The sequence below is a fragment of the Phaenicophaeus curvirostris genome, chromosome 1 (assembly GCF_032191515.1).
Source record: "Phaenicophaeus curvirostris isolate KB17595 chromosome 1, BPBGC_Pcur_1.0, whole genome shotgun sequence".
NCBI classification, from domain to species: Eukaryota; Metazoa; Chordata; class Aves; order Cuculiformes; family Cuculidae; genus Phaenicophaeus; species Phaenicophaeus curvirostris.
Genome location: NC_091392.1, coordinates 121,201,632 through 121,220,235, shown reverse-complemented (window position 1 = coordinate 121,220,235; position 18,604 = coordinate 121,201,632). Strand labels below are relative to the sequence as shown.

The 18,604-nt window shown below is 39.3% G+C and overlaps 1 protein-coding gene across 1 annotated transcript in view; it reads right to left on the bottom strand.

The window, feature by feature from the left end:
- The window catches only part of CFAP47 (cilia and flagella associated protein 47), a 312,383-nt gene extending 303,021 nt beyond the window's left edge, over positions 1-9,362 (bottom strand). Inside the window, exons 1-4 of the mRNA XM_069873329.1 lie at positions 9,201-9,362; positions 4,950-5,101; positions 2,419-2,534; positions 228-366 (exon numbers count right to left, since the gene is read on the bottom strand). Coding sequence (XP_069729430.1) covers positions 228-366; positions 2,419-2,534; positions 4,950-5,101; positions 9,201-9,362 — 569 coding nt within the window. The remainder of the gene's footprint in view (positions 1-227; positions 367-2,418; positions 2,535-4,949; positions 5,102-9,200) is intronic.
- Between the last annotated feature and the right edge of the window lie 9,242 nt (positions 9,363-18,604).

The window sequence follows — 18,604 nt, the reverse complement described above, 5'->3', positions numbered from 1 at the left end:
TTACAAATTATGAGAGATCTTTAATAACACAGCCAGGCACACAATTTATGCATCACTGTTCTGTGGAGGCAATACAATCATCAAATTAATTTAATAAAAATAAATGGAGACAATAACTGACACCTAGGAGCTTAACTTTTTTAGATAAACATTAATAATAAAGATTAGAATTACTAACAGACAAAAATGTAATGTATAGAGCTGGATTTATTCAGTCGCACACTCACTTAATCACTTCTTTGATGATTCTGGGTACATCTGTGCAGATATCCACATTAACCCTCTTTACAGATTTCGGTTCTACCACTCCACTGGTAGGTTCTATGTTAAGCAGGACATCTCCATCATAAGATATTTCAAACATGCCTAGAAGAAATATAACAATAAACAGGATGTTACACAAATAAAGTTGCAGTCTTACAGTCTTCTTTAGAATTACAAAACACATAATGCAGATATTCACAAGCAGTACATTTTCCAATGGAAACAGGAAACATGGAGTTAATCTTTTTTGAAACTATTTCTAACACATAGTATATAATTATTTCCAGGGTTATTTAAATATTACACTAACATGTCTAACGCAACTTTGCAAGCTGTGAACTTAACAGAAAAGTTATTCATGTTCCAAGCAGAAGTAACTATGTCATAAAGCAGCAGTAATTAACATTTTGTAAGTTACACGATATAGTATACACAGCTTTAGGCAGCTACCACAGCCAGAAAGTTAAGTATATATAGCAGGTAACACTAGTTTTCATTTGGTATGTATACAATGCAATTTATTGCTGAAAAGAACAGCTAACTTTTCTAGGTTATAAAAATATTTTTTAAATGTGAAAAAAATATTAAATGTGTATTTAACCAGCAGTCCTAATTGTCATTACATCATACGTAGCAATAAATTGTTTCAAATGTTGTAGGAAGAATGCAGCATTTGACCTCAGATAATAGACAATCTCTCATAAGAGGTCAAACCAGGAACAAAGGTACTGTTTTGTCCATGGGATAATATGTGAAATGCAATCCTTGAGTCATGGGCCACGATACAGCATTTCCTGCTGATACAGTTTATGTGCTGCCTGTTAGTGTGACCTGCTGTATTATGCTTTACAGAGCCTACAGAAACACAAATTCAGCAGCTATTCTTTTGTGTGCCCTCAATACATTCTTCACTAACCACTACTTCTATTCTAATTTTGCCTGTGTCCAGCCCTGCAAAACTCCATGATGCAACCTCCATGCATCATACAACAGAGCTTATAAGTAGAAACAGTTCCTCCACAACATGAGAAATTTCATATCATGCAAATTGCTTGTAGACATATATGTAACATAGGTTATTTCATTTTCTTTACCTACTCATCATTCCCCAAAGAAAAAAGTTATTATGTATAAGAGCTGATTATATAAACTATATACTACGTCTTTAAGTGGAGCTGGCTAGAAAAAGACAATATCTCCTTTGTTTTTTGGAAAAAAATAAGAAAAGAAAATAAAATCTTATTCTAACTAGACTGCCATTTGATTTTTATTTTTTTTTAAGTATTGCAACACATCTCTGCGCTACTACAATCACATGATTTTTGTTGGTACAACATTTCATGGGGAAACCTACGAAGCAAATGTTCACACAAGCTGTGCCTTACACAAATAAAAATACCTGGTGATATAATAAACAGCTGTACAATTGAGGAACAAAAATAATTGACTGCCTTAAATTTGTGTTTGAAACTCAGTGTAGTTGCCACCCTGCTTCTGGAGAAAGGTGTCTGCAGCTTTGCCCAGTGGAAAAGGCAGTCAAGTACATTGTTTGGATTATGTGAGCATTCTTATTCTCCATTCTCCACGTTACTTATACTCCTTGGAAAGGCCCATCACAAAAGTTGAAGGATGTGCATATGTTTCAGAAGCTGTGTGATTTCAAGAGTTATGGCAGCAAAAAAAAGACCTCTCATTATCTTCTGGTAACAAACACAACAGTTTGGTTCCCATCCTAGAGGACTTCAGCTCCGAAAGTAGAAGGAGCTTGCAGTTATTTATTTAATAGACAGCTATTGGGATTACATTATCACAAAGACCAGAAAGCAAGAGCAGACTTGATTTGCTACTATTTCTGTTGGCTATAGTAAGCCAATGAGCAATTGCTATTATTACATCTTTCAGATGCCACGGAAATGTAGATAAGTCCTAAATCTGGCAAAGTTCTAAACCCATTTTTCATCCCTACATGGAAATAAAGTACTGCCCACAGAAGCAATGGACCATTTATAGAACCTTTCGCTACAAGACTCATAATTTGCGTAACCCAGAACTTCAGTGAATCCGCACTTGGACACTGAAGTGTTAACTTGCAGAAAATTAAGTTTTCCAATAAAATTAAATATTTGTATAATTTAATGCATACTAAATATTTACCTGAAGACAATCCATGGTTAGCAATACTAATCTTTTTACTAATTATTTTACTGTTTGCAATCACTGCACCAAAATTAATCTCTGACTCAATTTCCAGATGACAGGATGGAATTAATCTGCAGAGAAAAGAAATGGTTATGTTTTCCCAAACCTTGAAAATACTTTTGAATTTTTAAAGAAATCTTATTACGTACTTCAGTCAAAGACAGTTCCTCTTTTCCCCTAGTTCTCCCACCAATGCTTTTGCAACAGAGTTCAGCAGTATAGCATACACAGGAAAGATGTAGAAAAGATCAAGCTATCCATCAAGCTGTTTAATGACTAACTACTGTAACTTAAAAACAATACAGCCTTACACAATTATTTTACATTGAGTGTATGCACTTACATCTAATTTAAAATGTTTCATTATAGTACAAAGTACTTTAAATATAAGTCTCTTCAGTTGTTTCCATCACAAAATAAGACCAAAGTTACTATTCACCATTTAATTATTAGCTGCCAGAACTAAAAGCAGAGTGAAAACACGCATGTCAGTTTCAATTTACAGTCTTCCTGTTTCATAGATACTTTATGTGCCTTCAACAAAACTTATATAACAGACAGAAGTGGATTAATACACAAGTTATTTCTATTATTTGTTTAAGAGCCTTAGTCAGCATGATGACATCATTGTATTGAGTATTGCTTAGCCATAATGAAAAGATCATATTTGCTTCAGGAAACTTGTATTTTAAAGGCCCCAGTTACTAATACAGTCCTACCTCTTCTCTCACATAAAACTGTTTTTGAAATCAATTGGAATTTTACATCAGCATACTTTTAACCACAAGCAGGAAAACGCAGGAACAATTGCATCTCATGACCTACTTTGCAGACAGAAGACTAAATGGAGACCAAAGACAAACCTACTTGGTCGAGCTAAGTAGACCTGTCCAGATAATCTATTGAATAAAGGATGGTGGGAGGAAGAGACAAAGGAAGAGAGAGAGAGAGAGAAAAAAAAAAAACATGAAATACAACAAAATAAGTTGCTCTTGGGAATGTTAATACACTTTAATTCTCTTTAATAATTTGTTGCAATGCAAAACAATAAACTAGTACATTCCTGAAAAAGATGGTTTAGACCAGCAGGATGTGGACAAAGAAAACAATAAAACAAAGACTAGGAGACAGCTATCAAGATTAGAGTACACTTGAAAAGACTGCAAAACCTTCACATTCCAAGAATTCAGACATTCTTCCAAGAAGCTTTGTTAAAAAAATTGAAACACAAGAATTTCTCCAGTCAAGATCCCAATAGACAACTTCCCAATTAGACAGGAATAAGCGCATCATAAATCCACGCTGCTGCAGAAATTAAGCTAAGAAAGTTGTTTGATTTCCAAAACTTAGATCAAACACAAGAGCCACAAATCCATATAATTAACCACTCGATCTAGTCTCATGATGCAGGGAAATAAGTAACTTGCAAACCAAACAACTCTGATATTAATGTCACTAAAGCACAACAGAAATAAAATTCTCTTGGTGGCATTTTTTACCAAGTAAATGGTTAGAAAAATAAATGAAGTACTATTGTATTTTAATGTTGTATGGGAAATTAACCTTTTCTACACTCTCAGTGAATCTCATCACAGACTAAAGATTACCTTAAAATGAACAGTACATGTGATTGAAAAGTCACATTAATTGTTGGCAAAAAGGTTAAACCTTTTTCGTGCTTTTCACTACAAGTGAACTTTTCTTTCAATAAAATTATATGAACAAAACATGTGAACCCATAATTTCCACAGTTTCCTATATGTACATATCATCGTACAACCCATCCAGAAATAAAAGCTTAAAACTTATATAATTTCAAAGAATGAAGACTAGAAATAAGCTAATAGAGTAGTAGCAGGTACTTAAAGAGGGCAGTCCAAATAATATCAGCAAGTCAGATAAACAATATTTAGAAGCTTACTTCTTCCAACCTATATATGTACTACATACAAGACATATATCCATATATACACACATGCAGGTAGGCACACGCAATCACACACAGGTTGATGAAAACGCTCTTTGAATGCATGACCTTATTCTAAAACACACACCATATTTTTAGAATTAGGCAATGTATGTTTCACTATAATCCAGTTCTGAAATACGGACAGTTACTATAAAATCTTTATGTAAGTGGCTCAGTAGGGAGGGAAGACATTAAGAACAGATGTAACTTGTCTTCTGTTGATACAGAATCAGAAGTTATCAATGTTATCACAATCAGCTTGGAAGAAAACAAGATCAAAAACCTAAACTCTCTCAAGGATCTTAGAGGGATATCACCTCAATTAACTTCTTACCTGTGTGCTGGCCTAAAAAACAAAAACCAGATAATGATCTTAATTTGGTAAGGAAAGTTACTATTTATTTTCAACACAACTGACAGATCAATTAGATAGCCACATGTTACACCTATTAGCAACCCTCCCACATGATTAAGCTGCCAATAGTAACAGTAGCACAGGAACTTTTGACCATCATACCCAAGCAGCGGGATACCAATTATGTCATCTTCTACTAAAAGAAGCATTCTGTCTTCAACATCTTCTGCACCCTCTGGACAATATTCCACAAAAGCTGTAACTTGAAGTCCAGGTGCAACAGGTTTTTCTGGATTTTCCACAATCAATTTAAACTGCAAGTTAAAAAAACATAAATATTTTCTTATATTGTTAAACATTTCTATATTAAAAACCACATACTCATGGTTAATTTTCAGAAAAATAGGCAGATTTAATGAAAATTCACAACCAACTTTAAAATATGCAGGATTTTATAAAATTTTTATTTACTGAAGTCCATAATTTGTACAGTAAAACCGAAAGACACTAACCAATCAAATCACACAGAAGAGTCTGTTTAGCAAAATATTATTTCTAGTCTTTCCATGAGAGCTCTAGCTTTTCCTACTGTGGCAATAAACCTTCTGAAGCAACACAAAATCAAGTCAAGAAACAAGGACTAAGCCTCAGTCCAAAGCAGCAACAGAAGGAGATAGCATAAGTGTTCCCTCTGAGTCTGACCGACATTCAGCTAATGTCCATATAAAGTCACCCCGAATATTAAAAATATCCTTGAAAGACTCATGGCATCTCCAGTTTTGTGGATCAAATGAAAAAGAAAAATACAGAAGCAGCTGGCAGAAAGCACCTTTTTCATCCCTCAAAAAATAATTCTGGATATGTTGTTGTCTGTAAGCATTTCCTTATGCCCAGCAGCCACTGCACATCTTTCCTTGCACAAAATATACGAGTAACCTGCTAGCACATAGTGGGAAATCCAGCAATTCCCATGTTCCTAGGAAAGCCTCATAGCAAGGTCCAGAGCTTCTCTGGTGTTTCAGTCTTCCTACAATTCATGTCACTCTACACACAATCAGCTTCTGCTCTATATAACCAGTTTAATTAATGTTTCTTCCTGAGACAGTCATTCTTCTTTTTGAAAATAAAAATCCCCCTTTCTGAAACTGTTCTATGATCCCAGTATTTTTTAAGTTCTCTGTTCTAATTTCCATTTGAAATATGCAAACACATAATTTACTATTTATTGATTCTATTGTCTAAGAGTCTTCTATTCCTTTAAAACTTTTCTAGCAGTAGAAACACTTGTCTAAAGGAAATTCGTTATGTAATATGCATCATGATTATGGGCTTGATTTTGAAAGAGTAGACATGTTTTAATTCTGAAGTATGTAGAATTTCTCTCTTCTCTAAAGTAAATTAAATAGCCATGCATATTCATTCTGTATAAGGGAAAAAGAATATATTATACTAAGAAGTCTTAATGAAACCTATGGAATACTGCTTTGTGAGCTAAATTCCTTTAAAGGTATTTCTTGGCCATGCATTATGACTGCTCAGGGGAGCTTACTTTTCAGTTCTTGAACTCCGTGAATGTAATGCCTCAGTAAATTCATAGATGAGTCATACACTTTAGAGCCATGTAATCACAGCAAGCAGTATATGGTCTGGGAGGGAAAAAGGGCAACAGATCAGACCTTTCTGAAACTGAACACGTGAAGTGGAATCTTGTCCCCTAACTGTCATATTGATTGTCTCATTCATAATAGCATTAAAACACTCAGCAAAAGGCATGAGAAATTCACAGAGGTGAAAACTCATAAATTATGATTGAGTAGCCTTTTCTCTTTTATAAAATTGACTCTGCCTTTCCAGTTCTGGAGCATATGAAAAATTGATTAGGCTGATGAAAACTAAGCCCAGCCCTACCAAATCAAGCACTCTCAACAGTTTCCAGTCAGTGCCAAAATTCTTCAGTTACAGTGTAATAAAAATCAAGCTGCCTAGATCAGGTAAATTAACATATTTTAGGGAGATAAAATGCATACACAGGCTTGGCAACTCTTGCCCTCAAAAAGAAAGGCTGACTACTCAAACATTGAAATTATCCAAGGTACTTCAACTGACTTAAAATCATTTTCATTGCTACTCTGGAATATTCTTATTCATAGTTCAAGCTGAAAGGAACACAAATGAACATCAGCTTTAGTTCAACCCTCAATGCCAGTTCATCCCTTCAATCACAATTTTGACATAATTAATGGATAATAACCTAGCTAGACAAAAGGCCAGTATAAAACTACTAAGCACATCTGGGTTTTGCTGGGCTCACATAGGTTACAAGTCAAGGGTTAAACTGTTTGGAATTGTAAAGATGTATTTGCCTTTAAGAAGCCTGTGTAGGCAATGATTTTTCCAGACCTAATCAGACGCTATTAACAGCAATCACACAATCTTGAGAAAAGATTGTCAAACCACATTTTCTGAGAAAGCTCTCCACAAACAAGCATCACAAATGGACTACTCCAAAAACAAAAAAAAAAAATCAGAAGAACAAAATACAGAAACAGAGCTATCAAACAGCCCTATGGAAATCCAAACAAAAACAAATTCAGAAGTTTTGCCCTTCAGCTGGACTGGAACACTTCACAAATTTCTCGTGCAGACCATAGCAAAGTGATCCATTTCAGCACAACACTCCCTGAAATAACAAGGAATACATGGGCTTCTCGAGGAATAAAATTTCTGGTGAGTGCAGAGCCAGGCAGCAAAGCTAAGCAGGACTTGTGACCAACAAGGGGCCTCATGTAGTAAGACATACAAGAAATCTAATTTACTTCTACTGAAACTATACATTTAATAAACAAGGAAGCACTCTCTAATTGCTCAAACTTCAGGAAAACATAGAACAAGGAAGACTGGAACTCATTTCATTCTGACTTGCAAGCTTCAAATGAGCATCTTTATTCAAAGGTCTATATAGAAATATTTTTCAAGTCTCATAGAAATGCCACCTACATGTTCTCACAAGAAATTATAAACCAGGACTTGCTCCCCCACTCCAGAATAACAGTAATATAAAATTAGTAATATAGAATAACACATAGTAACACGGAATAATAGTATAATAACTGTCATGCAAGAAGCAATTCAGACAACTTTGGCTCTAAGAATTGCCTCTTAAGCTTTCCAGTTTATCCAGTTATTCAGCTACTTTAAATTGATTACCAATTCACTGGCAAATTCCAGTAATTTCCATAAGCTACTCAGGCATCCATTGCAGCATTTTTCATTTGCAGTAGCTGAACACAGACAAGCCTTTTTACACCTGTCCAAGCTGCCTCTCACATGAGACCTACCTAACTGGGAAAATCTGTGGGCAGACATCCTTCTGCAAAACTGTAGGAAGCAGAAGTGATATAAGACGTAGTTACCTTTACAAAAAGTGCAGTATTTTGATTTAACATTAAAATTAAACCTTGGAAAGTAACAGAATATGCATAAGATTTCAGGGGAAATTTATACATATGCATGTAAGTGGGAAATACATTCTGTAACCAGCTCTCATCTCGCTCCTCATACAATCATAGAATGGCTTGAGTTAGAAGGGACCTTAAAGATCATATAGTTCCACCCCCGCTGCCATGGGCAGGGACACCTCCCACCAGATCAGGCTGCCCAAGGCCCCATGAATCTGGCCTTGAACACTTCCAGGGATGGGGCAGCCACAACTTCCCTGGGCAATATGTACCAGTGTCTCACCACTCTCATGGTGAAGAAATTCCTCCTTATATCTAGTCTGAATCTGCCCCTCTCCAGTTTATACCCAGTGCCCCTAGTCCTATCACTAAACGCCTTTAGAAAAAGTCCCTCCCCAGCTTTCTTTTAGCCCCTTCAGGTACTGCAAGGTTGCTATAAAATCTCCTTGGAGCCTTCTCTTCTCCAGGTTGAACAACCCCAACTCTCCCAGCCTGTGCTCGTATGGGACGAGTTCCAGCCCTCGGCTCATCTTTGTAGCCCTCCTCTGGACCTGTTCCAACAGCTCCATCTCCTTCTTATGTTGAGGATTTCAGAACTGGACACAGTACTCCAGTGAGGTCTCCCAAGAGAGGAACAGAGGGGCAGATTCACCTCCCTCGCCCTGCTGGCCACGCTTCTTCTGATGCAGCCCAGGACACAGTTGGCCTTGTGGGCTGTGAGCGCTCAGTGCCGGCTCGTGTCGAGCTTCTCATTGACCAGCACCCGCAAGTCCTTCACTGCGGGGCTGATAAAGGATGTTTGCTTTCTGAATGTCAAAACAACCCTTAGAGAGGTTGGTTTGTTTGTTTTCCCAGCGTTTTCGCTACCAGAAGCGGGGGCGCTTCTGGTACGTCTCTCTACCGAGAGATGGGGAGGGGAGACGGGGAGCGGGCACCCCTCCCGGCCGCCCCTCACCTCGGGCCGGCGGGGCGGCAGCAGCTGCAGGCGACAGCTCTCCCGCCGCAGGTTCTGGACGCTGAGCGCGGCGCGGTAGCGAACGCCCGGCACCGCGCCCTCGAAGCGCAGCTCGGCGGGGGCGATGCGCACGCCGGCCGCGTCCCGACACCCACCGGCCATGGCCGCGGCCGCGCAGCGAGGCGGTCGCCCAGCAACGGACGCTGCGCGCTGATTGGACGCCAAAGAGCGGCGCTGGCGAACCCGCCAATCGGAAGGGCAGAAACGGGCTTGGAGGCGGGGCGAGTGGCTCGGCTCGGCTCGGCTCGGCTCGGCTCGGCTCGGCTCGGCTCGGCTCGGCTTGGCTCCATGTGGTGCAGCTCGGTTCGGTTCAGCTCAGTTCAACTCAGTCTGGCTTGGTTCAGTCCAGCTTGGCTTGTGTCAATTCAGCTTGGCTCAGTCCAGCTGGGCTCTGTCCGGTTCACCTTGGCTTGGTCTAGCTCATTCTGGCTCAGTTTGGCTTGGCTTGGCTCAGCTCGGTCTGGCTCAGCTCAGTCTAGCTCAGCTCAGCTCAGTGCAGTTTGATCCGGCTCGGCTCAGTCCGGCTCACCTCTGTTTCATTTGGCTCAGTCTGGTTTGGTTCGATTTGGCTCGGCTCAGTTCAGTTCAGATCAGTTCAACCCAGTCCAGCTTGGTTTGGTCTGGCTCAGCTTGGCTTAGTCCAGCTTGGCTTGGTCTGGTTTGCCTTGGCTTGGTCCAGCTCAGTTTGGCTCAGCTCAGCCTGGCTCAGCTCGGCTCAGTCTGGTCTGGCTCAGTTCAGCTCAGCTCAGTTCAGTTCAGCTTAGCTTTGTCCAGCTCAGTTTGGCTCAGTTCACCTTGGCTTGGCCCCACTCAATATGGCTCAGTTTGGCTCAGCACGGGCTGGCTCAGCTCGGCTCAGCGTGGTCTGCCTCAGTTTGGTTCAACTCATCTCATTTTGGTTCAGTTTGATTTGGTTCAGTTCAGTTTGATTCAGTTTGGTCAGCTTGGTTCGGAGGCACCAGCTGGGGTTCGGGTATCCCGGCTGCAAGGTGCCGTTGTCCAAAAGAAGAGAATTTTTAGGCCCAAGCTGTGGCTTTTCCTTGTGGTTTCCCCAAGCTGCAGCCTGTGTCCACCCTGCTACACCCTCACACACTGCTGCCTTGGCAAGTGCGGGCATGGAGGGTCACCACATCATGGGTGCTAGATCAGGCAGGATCTGGGATGAAATAGAAACCCTGCCCCGTTACATGACGTTCAACAAGGCCAAGGGTCCTGCACTTGGAATACAACCCTGTGCAATGCTGCAGGCTTGGGGAAGAGTGGCTGGAAAGCTGCCTGGCAGAAGAAGACCTGAGGGTGCTGGTTAACTGCCAAATGAACATGAGTCTTCAGTGTGCCCAGTGGCCAAGAAGGCCAACAGCATCCTGGCTTGTATCAGAAACAAAGTGACCAGCAGGACTAGGGAAGACATTGTCCCCCTTTACTCAGCACTGGTGAATTCTCTAATTCTGTGCTCAGTTTTGGGCCCCTCGCTACAAGAGTAAAGACATTGAGTTGCTGGAACATGTCCAGAGAAGGGCAACACAGCTGTTGAAGGGGCTGGAGAACAAGTCTTAGAAGAAGAAGCTGAGGGAACTGGGGTTATTTAGTCTGGAGAAGAGGAGGCTGAGGGGAGATATCATTGCTCTCTACAATTACCTGAAAGGAGGTGGTAGTGAGGTGGGTACTGGTCTCTTCTCCCAAGTATCAAGTGATAGGACAAGAGGAAATGGCCTCAAGTTGTGCCACAGGACATTTATATTGGATATTAGGAAAAATTTCTTTACTGAAAAAGTAAAGAAAGTGATGAAGTGATGAAAAAGTGATGAAGTATTGGAAGAAGGTGCCCAGGGAAGTGATGGAGCCACCATCCCTGGAGGTTCTAAAAAAATGCGTAGATGTGGCACTTCAGGACATGGTTTAGTAGGCATGGTGGTGTTGGGCTGATGGTTGGACCTGGTGATCTTAGAGGTCTTTCCCAACCTCAATGATTCTATAATTTGGACTGTGTTTACCAGGAGATACCTGAGCCAATGATCACCCAGTGAACACTTGCTCGGTGCCTCTGAAAACACCTGAGGTGTTTTCATGCTCCAGCTCCCTCTCCAACAAGGGCCTGGGACAGTGATGGGTGATACAAACACAGATGCTCTCCTTCTTCTGTGTTTCTTCAAGTAAAGATGGATTAAATTGCAATTAAAATGGCCTTATCTCTCTTCTGGGCATGTGAGTGGTGAAAGTTGTGTTCTTGCTCTGTATCCTTATGCCTTCCTATGTTGTAATTTAAGTGGCAAAATGAAGCTGACAAGTATCCAGCACTTAAAGAGACTTGGAGGTAGATAATGGGCCATGTTGCTCTTCACTTCAGTGTAGCAGAAACAAGGAAGGGGGAGCTGCACGCACAGCATGTACACAAAACCTCAAACATCAGTTTTGATTAACCCAAAATGTTTTTCCTTGGATTACTTCATCCCCTGAAAGTGCATGAGGTGGCAAATTATTTATATTTTAAAAGTCAAATATGAGAATCTGCAAAGATGGATGTGACAGTTCAGGAGAACTACAAAGTACAAAAAGAGCAAAAAGCCAATTTTTAATGGATCGAGAAGCCTAAAGGCAGCAAGGAATGAGGAGAGTCTTTGTCTCTGTGGCTGGGGAAGGATGCTAGCCAGTCTTTTTGTCACTCTTAAAAATCTGAACAATAGCTACCCATCTCTAAATTACTGAGGTGGGAATATGACATCACAGTCACTAAAGGTAAAATTCAGGCGTCTGAAGGGAGTTCTTTGGGAAGACTACTTCAATGTGTTTTATGATAACATGATTGAACTTAACTGACAGGCAAAATAAAAGGAAGAAATAAAAGAGAGAAGAGTACATTATCAAAGAATTAAACTCCCTTTGCTTTTTCACTAGAGAATGGAGAACACTCCTGCATAGTTTCTCTGATCCTTGAATGAATTCTTCTGGAATTTCAAAGGATGCAAGATCAGACCTAAGAAACATCAGAGCCAAAGTGAAAACTTTGAGACTTTATACAGACATCATGGTGCTGCAATGAAGTCACAAGCTCATTAGTTTATCTTTGGGTTATTCCTTAGTTTTCACATTTAAGTAATGTGCCAATGTTCTGTCTTTCTAACCATACATTCTGGTACTTGGAAATAATTAAATTAAAAAATTAACAGCTAACTAGTTGAGAAAAATGTCAAATATGTCACTAATATACTATTTTGCAGCCAAGTACTCAGTCACAAACTTATTTTTTCCATTCCACTGAGAACTGTAGCAACGTTTATTATTTTTAGCAAAACTATTAGAAACAAAAAAAATGCTTACAATTTTCCATTTCAGTTCAGGCAGTGCTGGAGTATAAGAGGATGCTTGGGAGGCTCACGTCCTCTCTACTTCTCCTGACCTTACTGGTTTCCTACATTCCCATCTGCCTCTTGGTTGGGTCACCAGCCTGTATTCTGCTGAGCTCCATGTAGGGCTGTGTAATAAACTTGACCTGTGAAGCAATCCAGGGTGAAAGCACTTATACATGCATCATTTTTTTGGTGGTGTTGGAGGATTGTCTTTAAGCAAGATAATTTCTCAGCTTCAGTTTAGAGCACTATTTCCTGACTAGTTGAAGCAGGACTTGACAGGTTGATAACTTCATGACAAGGGGCTGGAGCAAGCAGCAGAGACAGAAATTTTTAAAAATCAATTCTGTCATAAAAGACTTAGCAGCAATGAACGCACCCTGTTCTTATTGGATTTGGTGTAGATATGTCCATACAAAATTTTTATGAATTTAACTAAATGTTTTAAAAACTAATTTTAGCTGTGATTTAGTTTGTGTATGAAGGAGCCAAGCTTCCTCATCTCTCTGAAATGATTTGGTTAGGCTCTCTTGCTCTTCTACAGACCATTATATCCAAATGTTTACTGTTGCCATCATTATGATACCTCATTATGAAACAACGCTAGATAATGGACTCTGCTTCTTCCTTTCCTCAACTTATACTGGCTTCATAAAATTCTTTTATTAGTCACCTAATAATCATCCCTAAAGAGAAAATTATTGTAAAGCAACAGGCATACTTTGTTTTGATGACAGAATCTTTTGTAACTAGTGCTAGGGTATGGGTTATGTATATCCTTTTTCCTTTATCACTAAGTCATGTGGCCACATTAACAGCAATTTTACTTCTGTGGAAATTCATGTTATTTTACAGTGCAGTAACCTGCACAGTTCACACTGCATTTACCTTAGCAGTATCAGATGACGAATAATGAAATTTCACAGCAAACTCCTCAAAATTGTGTTATAGTCATCAATGAAGAGTATAACCTTATATAAATTGCCACTACAGTTTAATTTCTGAGTCACTTCCAACTTTTATAAACCAGACTTTCCCAACCTGAAACTTATTTGTCCTCTGATCTGATTATCCTCCCACATACCAGGCAGAAAACCAGAAAAGCATTGTTAGTTCTTTCCATTTAACAATAATTTGTTTAAAATGAAATAGTCCTCAGCTTGTTCAGATCTGTGCTGGAGCCATGGCCGACGTAAAATTAGATGCAGAATCAGAAAGCCACCACCAGCATGTATGAGACAACAGCTAGGTCTGAGACAATGTTCTAAAAGCAAGTTAAAGATGCTTGTGCACCTAGTCATCAATGAGATCAGAAGTATCTCTTGCTCATCCAGGCATCTCTACACACACAGAAATATCCTTCAGGAAGTATTCTGAGCAGAGGTTAGAAAAAGGGGCAGTATATGATCATAATGGCGGTTTACTTGACAGTAATTCAGCAACAAGAAATGACAGTGATACCTGAGATAGTTAAACTAATTTGAACAAACAACAACTCATGCTGCACTTTGTTGCTGGAATATGAATGCAGAGAAACTGTGGTTTGAACTGTGAATGCTGGCCTATTTATTTTACTTCAAGGGAAATAAATATATCTAGAATATCCTAGAAGGAAATAGGGCCACTTACTGGTAAAACTAAGTGTATGCATTCTTTTTTCAGCTTTCAGGAGAAACAGACAAAGTCCAAATAATGATAACTAATAAGATATATTCCTTTGCATTTAATCTTGCAAATTGCTCTGTTTAATGGAAAATGTGAATGTCCAAAATGACAGATTTGCATTGTAATTCTCTCTAAAGGTCTCTTCACTAAAGAAAGCATCTGTGAGAAGCAGAACTAATGAAAATTTTATTGGGTCTTTTTCTTCCCAATGAGACCATCAGTCTTCACAAAATGTGTAAGAATTGCCAATCTCTGAGACCTTTTTCCTTCTCAGATTGGGTTCAAAGGAGCAGGACCAAAATTACTGACAAAAAAAAAGGGAGTGATAGAGAGACTGTCGGTTAGACAAGGCAATCACAAATACCTTCCTTTTTTTTTTTCCTTTAGAGAGACTCTTTAAAAATTGGTAAATGCACATTGGGCTTGCAGGGCAAGATTTTGGCTGCAGGAGTATCTTTTGAGAGAAGCTGCTAGAAGCTTCCCCCGTATCCAGCAGAGCCAATGCTAGCTGGCTTGCAGATGGACCTGCTGCTGGCCAAGGCTGAGCCCATCAGCAACAACAGAAGCACCTCTGTAATAACATATTTAAGAAGTAGAAACTTGGACCAGAAGCAGCCAGAAAAAAAGGAGTGAGAATATGTGAGAGAAATACTTCTACAGGCACCAATGTCAATGAAGAGGGAGTGGGAGGAGGTGCTCCAGGTGTCAGAGCAGAGATTCTCCTGCAGTCTGTGGTGAAGACCATGGTGAGACAGGCTGTGCCTCTTCAGCCCATGAAGAATCCCACGCCAGAGCAGATGGATGTGCCCAAAATAGACTTGTCCCATGGATAGCTCAAGCTAGAGCAGTGTTACAGGCAGCAGCTGTGACCCCAGGGAGAGAGGATCCCATGGTGGAGCAGGTTTTCTGGCAGGACTTGTGACCTGGGGGGGTCCCATGCTGGAGTAGTCTGTTCCTGAAGAACTACATTCCATGGAAGGGACCTATGCTGGAGCACTTAATGCTGCAGCCTGTAGGAAGGACCTACTGAAGTAGTTAAGGAAGAACTGTTTCACATAGAAGGCACCAGGGGCCTCCCATGAAGGGCATGAAGAGGAAGGAACAGAGATGTGTGATGAAGTGACCACAAGCCCTATTCCCTGTCCCCCCTCGGTGGGAAGAAGTAGAAAAAACTGGGAGTGAAGCTGAGCCTGGGAAGAAGAGAGGGGTGTGGTGAAGGTGTTTTAAGATTCAGTCTTGTTTCTCAAGGCCCTCTGATTATTGGTTGGCAATAAATTAAAATAATTTCCCTGAGTCAAGTCTGTTTTGTCTGTGACAGTAATTGTTGAGTGATCTCACTGTCGTTTTCTCAACCCACAGGCTGTTACATCTTATATTTGACTTCCTGTCCAGTTGATGGAGGGGAGTGATAGAGCAGCTTTGGTGAGGATCTAGCACCCAGCCAAGGTCAACCTGCCACAAAAATGAAAAACCTGTATCATAGGTGTGTAAAGTTTCCATTATTCAGCAATACGGTTGAGGGATAGAAGAGCCATACACTGAGTGATTATATGTATTTATAGAGCAGACACAGAGTGATTTTACCAGTGTAACCCTTCAGTTTAGCTGAATAGCCTGACTAGGAGGGAAGTCATAGTGCTGGTGTAACACGACAGTACCGATTTTGGGACCAAGGTTCATACCAGCACACAATGCCGAGCCAACATTTTGTCCTTATGAGCTCACAGCAGTTAATCTATAGTTTCCATCACCAGGCTCTGTATAACAAATCATAAATGTGTCCTTTGTTTCCTGCATTCTGCTCCAATTGAAATGCTTTCTGCATCTGGTAACTTTTTCAGTCACAATGTGTGAAAACATCCTTGTTCATGAAAAATTTAGTAACTCTAAAAGCAACCACATCCACTCGTGGATTTCATGTATTAGGTAAATATAAAACTTGCTGGGTAGAAAGAAAAATCATTGAACTGCTGCACTGAGAAACATAATGAAGTATGTTTCTGAGCTGGGCAGATCATCTCTCATCAAAAGAGAACTTAACTACGGGGAAACTGCATTTGTATATAAATAATAGTCAATTCTGAAAATCTCTCATATAAATCAGAGGTTCTTTAACAGCTGTCTGTGTCTTTTAAAGACTCCCATAAGTTCACTGTATTTACCATGTTTAAACAGAACAGTAAATGTTCCAGCCTGATATCAAGATGTCAGCAAATATTGGCATCAATGAACCAATATTATATTTCCAGTATGCACAACTAAGATGTGATTTCCTAAGGTTACTAATGGCAGGATTCATCTTACCACACTTCACTGATATAAAATCAATGTCTAGTCTAAGCTTCCACTATGGTTCGGAGTGAGATAAGTACTTCCAGAGGATGATCATCACCCTCCTCTTACATAAATATTTAAAATAGAATTCCGTATATCACATTGACTTTAGGCAAGTCTTCTGCCATCTAGTTACTTAAAGAATTTCAAGAATCTTTTTCTTAGGCAGTAATGATAAAATTATTGAGAACCATGTTCAGATGTTAGGGAGTTTATTTTCTTTTGCCTGAAGGCTGAAAATTGCTACCTAATCATTTTGTGGTACAATTACGTGTCTTTATTACACATGTATCTTTTACATTTATTATGCAATTTATCCAATGTACTTCCTTAGAATACAAATGCTTGGTAAGATAAATTAAATTGCATTGTATTGTGATCATCTAGAATATCACATCACTCCCTGGTTTTCAGCTTTTTAGGTACTCAGCCTTCTAAGCTGCTTGATGTTTTTATTTCCTTGACTTCAATTACAGTTGGAAACCATTACCAAACAGATATGTCTATATACTTTAAAAACAATCTGTCTATGGTTCAGTATAACCTTCTGTGGTTACCCATTGCATTAACAATCCACTTTGCCTCAGAATACTATCACTAGTCCTCATGAATGTCATCGTAGCTTGTTCCATTATACTAGGAGAGCTCATTTGTCTTCATACACAGCAGGTGAAAAGATACTACTCAATTTGTCTGAGTCCTTACCCAATGATGGCCATGAAGATCAGTAGCAAAACTTCAATATTGCATCGAATGGGAATTAGGATAGAACTATCTTGCAACATTCCAAATATACATAATCTGAGAAATTCATGGTACTCAGTAGGTTAATTATGCACAGTGTCAACAAATTCCTTTTATGAATTTTACATTGATTTCAGATTGCTATTTTAACACTTCTTCCTGCACTAGGTAAAAAGGAGAATCATGGATATACAAAAGACCTTCACAATTCCATTCTTCTTTTCAGATATCTCTACCCTAATATTTCATGCTCAGCTTAATCCTGTGTTTATTTATTGTTTTCTTCAGCTGAGGGTTTTTTGGTTTGTTTGGGGTTTTTTTTCTGGTTACCCACTTGTTCTAGATGCAGTGGTCTACCTGTAACTACCTGTAGATACTTTTCTTGATGCAGTTTAATATCCTGTCTGTATTGATAATTTGCATAAAATAGATGTTCCATTGCTTTCTTCTAACTAACATTCATTTATTTTACTGGCTGGTCATATCAACATGGAGGTACCATAGGTCTTGAGCTCCTCCTTTCAACATGCAGTACTGTCACCTTATCTACACTTCAATCCACTTGCCATCATGTGGCCTAATTTATTAGCTACAGACACAGCGTGTTTATTCATTAGGGTAGTATCAATATGTTTACATTTCAGGCTGCATATGATGAGCATTTTGTACTTTCTAATTTTTCTTAGCCACAGTGACAAATATTTAATATAACAATGGATAAAAAAAGGCAGGCTTGCAGGTAAGAAAGACACTCATTGAGACTCAAGGGTTGATAAAATTTTTTTAATTTGGCAACAAACCTTCTTTCAGCAATTTCATCAAGCACTTATATAGTATACAACAAAATTACATCCATCAGAGCTGTAGGACAAGAACAGAAACAAACAATGCATAATAAAGCAATTATCCAGTGGGAATAGAGGTCACCAATATTGCCAGTCTTGAAGGCTATTCACACAGAGCTAATAGTTTGGGGAGCTATTGAAAGCAGAATCTCATTTCTTCAGTACTTATTACTTTCTATTAACTGAAGAGGGATCCACATTCCTGAAATTACACAAACTGTTGCAAATATCCTAGATTAATTCATAGCTGGCACAAGTTCATCTGTCTTCTATGTGAAGAGGTCCTCTTGACAGTGAGCTTCCAACACTGCAACATCTATCGCCCACTGTAGCAACGGTTCCCTCTCTATCTTGCGAGAGGCTCTCTAAAATGAATGCTAAGGAGTGCAGGCTAAAGCAGAAAAGGAGA